At 50.6% G+C, this 8,082-nt stretch overlaps 7 protein-coding genes across 7 annotated transcripts; 4 read left to right on the forward strand and 3 right to left on the reverse strand.

Annotated features, from left to right (window-relative positions):
* Nucleotides 1-2: 2 nt before the first annotated feature.
* On the reverse strand, nt 3-536 carry PPTG_09219 (hypothetical protein; the record flags this gene model as incomplete). Its single annotated transcript, XM_008904102.1, has 1 exon — nt 3-536. The coding sequence occupies one exon, from the start codon at nt 534-536 to the stop codon at nt 3-5; it is 534 nt and encodes a 177-aa protein (XP_008902350.1).
* A 17-nt stretch (nt 537-553) lies between these two features.
* On the reverse strand, nt 554-1,146 carry PPTG_09220 (hypothetical protein; the record flags this gene model as incomplete). Its single annotated transcript, XM_008904103.1, has 3 exons — nt 554-796; nt 868-953; nt 1,020-1,146. 3 exons carry the CDS (start codon nt 1,144-1,146, stop codon nt 554-556), a joined length of 456 nt encoding a protein of 151 aa, XP_008902351.1.
* A 150-nt stretch (nt 1,147-1,296) lies between these two features.
* Nucleotides 1,297-2,680, forward strand: PPTG_09221 (hypothetical protein; the record flags this gene model as incomplete). The annotated part of the gene is made up of 9 exons (XM_008904104.1): nt 1,297-1,410; nt 1,477-1,504; nt 1,565-1,600; nt 1,675-1,713; nt 1,779-1,906; nt 1,974-2,045; nt 2,097-2,231; nt 2,292-2,372; nt 2,429-2,680. The coding sequence occupies 9 exons, from the start codon at nt 1,297-1,299 to the stop codon at nt 2,678-2,680; spliced, it is 885 nt and encodes a 294-aa protein (XP_008902352.1).
* Nucleotides 2,681-2,998: 318 nt separating this feature from the next.
* On the forward strand, nt 2,999-4,448 carry PPTG_09222 (CAMK/CAMK1 protein kinase; the record flags this gene model as incomplete). The annotated part of the gene is made up of 5 exons (XM_008904105.1): nt 2,999-3,022; nt 3,093-3,368; nt 3,440-3,553; nt 3,638-4,101; nt 4,169-4,448. The coding sequence occupies 5 exons, from the start codon at nt 2,999-3,001 to the stop codon at nt 4,446-4,448; spliced, it is 1,158 nt and encodes a 385-aa protein (XP_008902353.1).
* Nucleotides 4,449-4,604: 156 nt separating this feature from the next.
* Nucleotides 4,605-5,572, forward strand: PPTG_09223 (hypothetical protein; the record flags this gene model as incomplete). Its single annotated transcript, XM_008904106.1, has 4 exons — nt 4,605-4,850; nt 4,929-4,988; nt 5,060-5,389; nt 5,462-5,572. The coding sequence occupies 4 exons, from the start codon at nt 4,605-4,607 to the stop codon at nt 5,570-5,572; spliced, it is 747 nt and encodes a 248-aa protein (XP_008902354.1).
* A 319-nt stretch (nt 5,573-5,891) lies between these two features.
* On the forward strand, nt 5,892-7,827 carry PPTG_09224 (hypothetical protein). Its single transcript, XM_008904107.1, has 2 exons — nt 5,892-6,150; nt 6,226-7,827. Exons 1-2 carry the CDS (start codon nt 5,908-5,910, stop codon nt 7,570-7,572), a joined length of 1,590 nt encoding a protein of 529 aa, XP_008902355.1. The 5' UTR covers nt 5,892-5,907; the 3' UTR covers nt 7,573-7,827.
* On the reverse strand, nt 7,630-8,073 carry PPTG_09225 (hypothetical protein; the record flags this gene model as incomplete). The annotated part of the gene is made up of 1 exon (XM_008904108.1): nt 7,630-8,073. The coding sequence occupies one exon, from the start codon at nt 8,071-8,073 to the stop codon at nt 7,630-7,632; it is 444 nt and encodes a 147-aa protein (XP_008902356.1).
* Nucleotides 8,074-8,082: the final 9 nt, after the last annotated feature.

An 8,082-nucleotide genomic window follows, 5' to 3' on the forward strand; every position in this document is an offset into this window, starting at 1 on the left:
TCTCAATCGGAATCAGTTTTTAACTTTTTCCGCATCCTAATGAATGATGTGCCAGTCTGTGGGATACTTTCCCCGTTGTTCCACATCAAGTGCCAGATTTGACTGCAAGTAGCATTCCGGTATTCTTTGGGATCATGTGGCCGAGGTTTATCGCACAAGAAGATCATACCGCCATTACGTCGGTCGGCACACTCCCGGCAATAGTAAGATGACTGAGCTGCGCGCTTCCTATTGTCTCGCAGTACAGAACACACTTTGCAGGTGTGCTGTCGGTGGCTGCGTATTGTCATGCCGAGCGGGTTTCGAGTCTCTCGATACTCGTCCGTTTGCACGAGTTTGTAATGAGAATGGCCAATGATATCACCCCATCCTTCGTCTCCACGCGTAGGTGTGGACATTGGTGCCTGCTTCTCCACTACGACCACATTATCAGGTGCCATCGGTGCTGGTGAGAGTCGTGAAGCTGCAGAATGTACCATCTTCGATACTGTTGATAGTGGATGGACTGCAGTTTGTGCCTGTAGTACAATTTTCATCTGCTGCTTCAATGTTTTTACTTCTTGTTGGAGAGCTCCTGAACTTGTGCAGTTAGGAGCGTAATCTGCTCTGCTTGCACTTCAGCTGGTAGAGGACTCTGAGAGACTAAAGCCATTGGGAAAACATACTTAGGTGCCCACGCCAAGTCTGCCATCCCCATTTTGATTGACACCTCCAGTTGTAACGACTCGTCTTCGTCTTCTCGCACAAGTTTCGGTCGGGGGTTTGCACGATTGGAAGCGGATTCCCTCAAACTGACCTGAGAAGTAATTAACAATTATGTAAAAGATAAATTCTGCCTTGCAAATGAAGTCGATGACATCAGTACACACCGCCACATAATGAAGCACTGTCTTTTGGGGGTAATGCTACGTCTGCTGGAGTGAAAGCCGCCACATCCGTCACCTCACACCCCCCTGCAAGCAGATAGGGAAAATGTCAGTATTGGAGTGCGGGTCTTTTTGCCCACCCGTGATGCACACACCAGCGTTTCTTGGACGCTTGACTCTCCAGCCAGATCTCCCCAATGCCGTTCGCATGTTCTACACCGAAGCGGAATCTCTCGTTTGGGAACGACCCGAACACGGCGTCACCTTCGACGTCAATCATTATGCCGAGTTAAAATGTGAAATGCTATTGCGTATATTTGTATAAGTACCTTTTTGTTAAATTTTGCGACCTTGTGCAAAGTAACGTTTTCACTAAGTATCCATTTCAAGTTTACGTCGTTTGAAGATCACTTTCTCACATTTGACCACCATGACCCAGCCCAGCGGCGGCACGCGCGCACTCAGTATCATGCAGGAGCTGCGTCAGCTCCGGGGAAAAGTCTGCATGTTTTCAGAGAAGAATCGCGAGCTGGCCAAAGCGCTGGTGAGTTGGCTCGAAAAATTGATGATTAACTATGCCTTCTCATCGTACTCTGGTCTTTTGTGTCAGACTACAACCAAGCAGGAGCTTACAAAAGGTAAACGTTGGCTGTGACTGATAACCTACTCATGGCTATACTGACGCTGCATTGTTGCAGCTCGAGCGGCTAAGAGCACTGTTTTTTCGGACAAAGGTGAGAACTGGAAATTCTTCAACTGGAGAAATGACGACCGAGACTTTTTCTAATGCTGACTATTGATATGGTAGTGGTGGAATGGATGGAGGCGCGATACAAACTTGCTGAGGGTATGACAGCTCGTATATGTGCGTTTTGGTACGCAAATTAACCGAGCTTTTCCCTGCTGGCGCAGTGCAGGACAAGGCGACTCAATGCAACTTCGAGGATCTGGACAAAGGCGCTCGTGCGATCTTGGAAAACACGCACTTCGAGCCGGATCCACCACTCTCTCCAGTTCGGAACTGTAGATCCACTTACTCTGTGCGTATGAGAGTGACGGCAAATGTTGACCAGCAGCGCCTATTACTGTCTTTAAATGTATGACCAGGAACCGCGAGTGCTTCTTGCGGCGACGTATCCGAGAGCTTCAGTGGCTTTAGAGCAACCAATGATCATAGAGGTAAGCTGGACATTGTGAAGCGACAATTGTGGCTAATGCGGTCTGTACCAGGAGAACGAAACCTCAACAGAAAGTGAAGATGCAATGGCGACTATCTCTAAAACAAGCAGACGGAACAGTGTAACAACAGCAAATGTTGTGTCCACAAATCACGTTACCACCAGTTCGAAACGAACAGGCTCGCAGGTGCGCCCTTCCTGACAGCTTGGCTCAATGCAGTGAAACTCATCGCGTCCGTGCTGACAGGCTGGTGTGAAGTGGCGACTACGCCAGCGAGATACCGACATGTCGTACGTCGAGCCCAAGCTCAACACGAAACTCCGGCGGGTGCGTCCAAATTGCATTTCTGTAGCGCTTGATGTAAAGCTAACGCACGACACCAGGGAGATTACTATGGCTTAGGCAATCGAACAGGCCAGACGATTCCTCGGCCGTCGACACCCCGCATGATTTCTGGAACGCGCTGCACCAAATCGGCGTGTGTGCCCAGACGCTTCGGCCACCAGCGCAGTCCATTCCGAAGCAGACGCTCCACGAGACCCATCAAGCGGATCTCGTACAAGGAGCCCAAGCTCAACACGAAGCTCCGTCAGGTACACGCTCAAAGCCGCATCTTCCTGGCCGACTCGCCTTGATCTAACTCACCCACACTGTTGCGCAATGACTGGCCAGGGTGACAAGTTCACCTTCACTACCTGAGCAGAAAGCGAACCTACCTTAGATCTTGGCCACGTACTTGAAGCATCTCAAATAAATGCCCCTAACCCGTGCGATACTCCCCTTTTGATTGGCTCAATTCGTCTATTTTTAGCTGACAGACCGATCCGTTTTAGCCTTATACAACGGCTCACGAAGAGCAGGTATTAGTGCTGTTGGCAACACCACAACGCAACTAGAACCGGCTGCAGCACTCGACTGACTCCTTCTCCCGAGCTGCCACAACAAGAAGCAACATGGGCTGCGTCAATTCCAAGCCAGTAAGCGCCACTTTGGTTGCATTGGCTTTGTCTGCGATCCTGCACTAATCAACACCTTTTCTCTCTCCAGGACCAGGATGTTGTGAATGGGAACGCCCATGCAGACGCCAACGGCGAGAACAATGCCGCAGCGAACGGCAAGCCGGCGCCGGCCACTACAAACCCCAACAGCTTCGAGGAGCAGTACACGCTGGGCAAGGTCATCGGCTCTGGCACGTTCTCAGTCGTGCGCATCGCCGTTCACAAGCCGACGGGCCAGCGCTACGCCATCAAATGTATTAAACGCGACGGTTTGGTCGCAGAGGATATTGAGGCCCTGACTACGGAAGTTGCCATTCTGAAACAGGTTAGCTGTTGCGGCTTGTGTGCTTTTACAAGGCAGAAAGTCTAATTCGCTACTTGTTTTTATAACTGCAGATGAATCACCCGAACATCATGATCCTGCATGATTTCTTCGTCGAGGAAAAATTCTACTATCTCGTAACGGAGTTCATGGAGGGTGGTGAGCTCTTTGATCGTATCGTTGAGAAGGTTGGTGCCGACTATAATAACTTTCGTTACGACATTTTTTTACTTACCGCATGCCTGCTGTCCCCCCCCCCCTCGTTTTTCTAGTCGTATTACAACGAGAGAGAAGCTCGCGATCTGGTTAAACTGCTTCTTGAAGCCATTAAATACTGCCACGACGCCAACATCGTGCACCGCGACTTGAAGCCGGAGAACCTCCTGCTCACCAGCAAGGACGACGATGCCTCCATCAAGCTGGCAGACTTTGGCTTCGCAAAGAGGATCGAATTCGACAGCGAGGGCCTAGTGACGGCCTGCGGTACGCCCGGATATGTTGCGCCGGAGATTCTCGAGGGCAAACCGTATGGCAAGACGGTGGATATCTGGAGCATTGGTGTCATCACTTACATATTGCTGTGCGGTTACCCACCGTTCCATGACGACAACCACAACGCGCTCTTCAAGAAAATTAAGAAGGGCAAATTCCAGTTCGATTCGCCGTACTGGGACCACGTCTCAGACGACGCCAAGGACCTCATTTCGCAGATGCTCGTCGTGGACCCGGAGAAACGGTACGTCCATTTTTATTGGTCTTTGCTCTCTCCAATACTAATCCTCGTTTTAATGTTTGCTCTTCAGTGCGACGGTGGATCAACTATTGGCACACCGCTGGGTCACGGGCACGGAGGTGGCCACTGTTCAGCTCACCAGCGCTCTGGAGGAGCTGCGTCGCTTCAACGCACGCCGCAAGTTCAAGGCTGCCGTCAGCACAGTGTCCACGACCGTCGGCTTTAGCAAGAAGTACAGCAAGTCGTACAGCCAGCCGCAGTCGCCTCGGGACGAGACTACGGAAGTCGAGCTGCCCGAGGTCTCACCCGAGACGGTGAACGTGAGCCTGGACGACAACAAGACCGATTAACAGTTCAGCGACCATAAAAAGTAGACGAACAGCTGAAGTTGAAGCCGTCGCTGGCCTATCTATATTCAATTTTTATCCAATGAAATCCCCGATCTTCTTGAAGCATGGAAACAGCAGTCATAATCAAAGAGTCACAGCGAAGGAGCTCGATCATCCATGTTAGTCACCGCAGAAGGGAACCAAGGCCACAAGCGCAGCATCGTACGCCACTTTGCGCCACACCTACTCGATGACGCGTTGGCGATCCAGGAGCGCAGATACTTTGCGCTGGGACTTGCCCGCGTGCTGCTGGTGTTCGTGGTGCCGTCTTGCATCGTCTTCTGCACACGTGACTGGTTCGTGGACACGATCGTGTTCCTGGTGGTGGCGCTTGTGTGTTTAGTGGAGCTGGCGCTGGCGCTGGTGCGAAGCAGAAGTTGGTTGCGTTCAATTGGTCAAGACTAAAGATCTGACGTGTTTCTCGTCAATGCTGTTGCGCAGTACCGTTACTACGTGCTATGGCCTGAAGGACTACAAATGCGCTCGGCCTACTGGACGGAGGTGAGTGTCTTGCCAATTGAAAAGCGCAATGCTATGTAGGAATTAATCGCTTTATGGCTTGTTGGAGCTAGATTGTCCAAGCGGAAGACCAATACCGACTCAGGATCCTGGGCTACTACATCCGCAAGATTGATAAGTTTGTGGGCCGCTTCCCATCGTCACTAAGTCCAAGCAAGATCAAAAGCCACTATCGTAAACGTACATGGCCTTTGCTAGTGCTGTTTGTGGCGACGTACGTTGCTTGTCTCGCGTTCCTCGTGCAAACCAAGCGCGAGAAGGCGGTAATGCGCACCTGGGCGTTCTATTTGCTATCAATTGGTTGTGGACTTGTTGTACTGCGCTACGCCAAGTTGCACCTGATCGAATTACCGCAAGTACTAGCGCTCCGCGACCACCCAGAGGTAAGTTAACCGTGCGTTAGCTTCAGTGCAAAATTTGTACTAATTATTTGTGTTTCTGCTTGTGTCGGCTAGTTTGCGACGGATGGCCTTTTGAACGCTGCAGAATCCATTCCATTCGCACGTACAGTGCCATCGTACACTGGAGGTGATAACGATCACATTATCAAGGTTAACGTAGAATAACGTCGTTATGATCAACATAAAATTGCGTAAATGGAAGGGCACATGTAAGACCAACTTCACATGACCAGTGTTTCTGTTAATATTCACCATTTTGTCACAAAATTTGTTGATGGTGTGAAATTTAACATTGGAGATTTTGTGAATTTTGCAACTGGTGATGGAATTTAACATTGACAGCTATTTATTTTTCATTTATTGGTGAAAAATAACATTGGGTTAATTGTGACTTTTTTTGCCATTGGTGATGAAATTTAACATTGGTAACTTTTTATTTTTATTTTTGGTGAAAATTAACATGAATTTTATTGTTATTTTTGCAATAATAGTTGCAGCGCATGGCACCACCGCCGGCAGGAGGCCGGCATCTGCCTTACGAGGCGCTGGATCCGGAATGGGAGGCACGCGAACTCCAGAAGTTCCGGACTGCGACCGGCGGTGCTCGGCAACAGGCTCCGTATGGTGCGTACCTGTTCGGGCGTTTGCTGCAATCGGATCTGCACCAAAGTTGCCGGCCAGTGCTGCCTCCGGACGTCGCGAAGCTCAACGGCTCCACCCTCCAGGGCATGTGCATCCTTCAGGTGAGGTTACCAGCGGAAAGACAAACATATTCAATGCAATATTGGTATACTCACAGTGCGATTGCCACTGAGCAGGTGGTAGACGTGGCCAACATTGCCGCCAATTACGAGCATCGCACCGAATTTTCGACTGCTGGACCAGCGCGCACACTCAAACTCGGGCTTACGGATGGTCACCAATTGGTCTTCGGGTTTGAATACAGTTCACTGCCACAGTTTAGTGTGAAAGTGCCTCGCGGGACCAAAATTGTGGTGGAAAATGTGCCAGTGAGGCATGGATTGCTCATGTTGGGACCTGAAAATTGCCAGCTATTAGAGACATCGGCAGATTACTCAGGGCGTGGCAATGGACAAGTGACTCAACCTACGGAGACGAATGGATTGAGTGCTGGAGCTTATTCAGCTGCTCTGGTGACGTCACAGTTTAGTTCGTCACAACAGAAACAACCTGATGCTCCACCTCCTGCTCGACAACAGTCAGTCGCTAGACCTCCTACGATAACTGCAGCGTCAAGCAATATTCTCCAACCAAACAGCGCGAGAAACGCTGCTCCTTCAGCACCCATGAACATGAACAATCCCGCTGCTCCGTCCAACGTCGCCAGAAACATCGCAGTCCCGTCAGTGTTTGTAGATGCTCCTTCGTCGGGTGAAGACATGGATAGTGATACCACAGACCCAATGGTAGAGCACCTTTTCTACAGCCCGAAGACCCCTCGACTTCCTGTCAGTACGGATAACATCAGCACAGCACGAAGCAGGACAATCCCTTCCAGGAAGCGGCCGCGATCACCGTCAATGGAGCAAAGTGTGAGGGAGACGTCATCCTATAAACCTCAAGCACAGCAAATTTCGACATTTACACGATCGGTAAGCACTATAGTCCACGTTGCTGAGACTAAGTCAAATTCTTCACTACTGGTCCAAAAGGAGAAAGGTAATCGGATACCTGTAGTAGCACCGCCGCTGAATCCAACGCGCCCGTTCCAGTACTTCACAGCACACTCTCCAATGCTGGCAGCACCGACGAAGGCAGCAACAACGACTAGATTCCAGCTTCGTGCGTGTATTAAGTCGGTGGTAGGCTTTCAGTTTAACACTGGGAAGTACCAGTTGCGAGTGTCTGTGGAGGATTGCACTGCCACGAGGGAAGCAGACGTGGCTGAAGAATTCGTGACGCGCCTCATGGGGGTCCCGTGTTCGGAGTTCCTGCAAACAATGCACACGAAGGTGCAAGTTGCGCACGGATGGGCAGCAAATATGCAGTTTGCGCTTATGAACCTAGAAGGAGTCATGACTTTTGAGAAGACTACATCCAACTCGGCACCTCTAATGCTGGTAGATTGCCGCGATTTCCAGTCATCCGATACTCGCGAGCTGTTACAACGCGTTAGAGCTTCGTTTCCTCACAAACCTCGATAAACGTCACCGTAATATCTAACACGCCACGTCAAGGCAAACATACAATCTATTATTTGTCTATACGCCGAACATTGCTTTGTGTACGAGCGCGTCGGTCGATAGAGCAGCCTCGCACTCGAGCTGGAACAGCCGGTCGCTTTGCTCAGCCGTGAGATTTCGTGGGATCCCAACCAGTACGTCGTTCTTCGGCGTAGCAGTAGGAGGGTGCATAACGAACATGAACGTATCGTACTGTGCTTCTTCAGCGCGCATGTTGCGATCACTCTCAAGGAGCGTCTTGCAGCGTCGACGTCTGCGATTGATGTCGGTGTGGGCCATAGTAGTGCTGCTCGAGTGACCGAAGTCTGCAGCCTTCGCCAGCACCTCGTATTCGGTACGTGTGAGCTCAGCAGCCAAGGTAGCTGAACGAGGGTAGGCCAGCTCGCTCAGCTTGATCTTACCGACGCAACACGGAGCCAGCACGTACGCGGCTCGTTCTGCAAGAGACTTCTGCATCACCATGTCAGTGGC

The sequence above is a fragment of the Phytophthora parasitica genome, assembly GCF_000247585.1.
Source record: "Phytophthora parasitica INRA-310 unplaced genomic scaffold supercont2.17, whole genome shotgun sequence".
In the NCBI taxonomy this organism is placed as follows: Eukaryota; Oomycota; class Peronosporomycetes; order Peronosporales; family Peronosporaceae; genus Phytophthora; species Phytophthora nicotianae.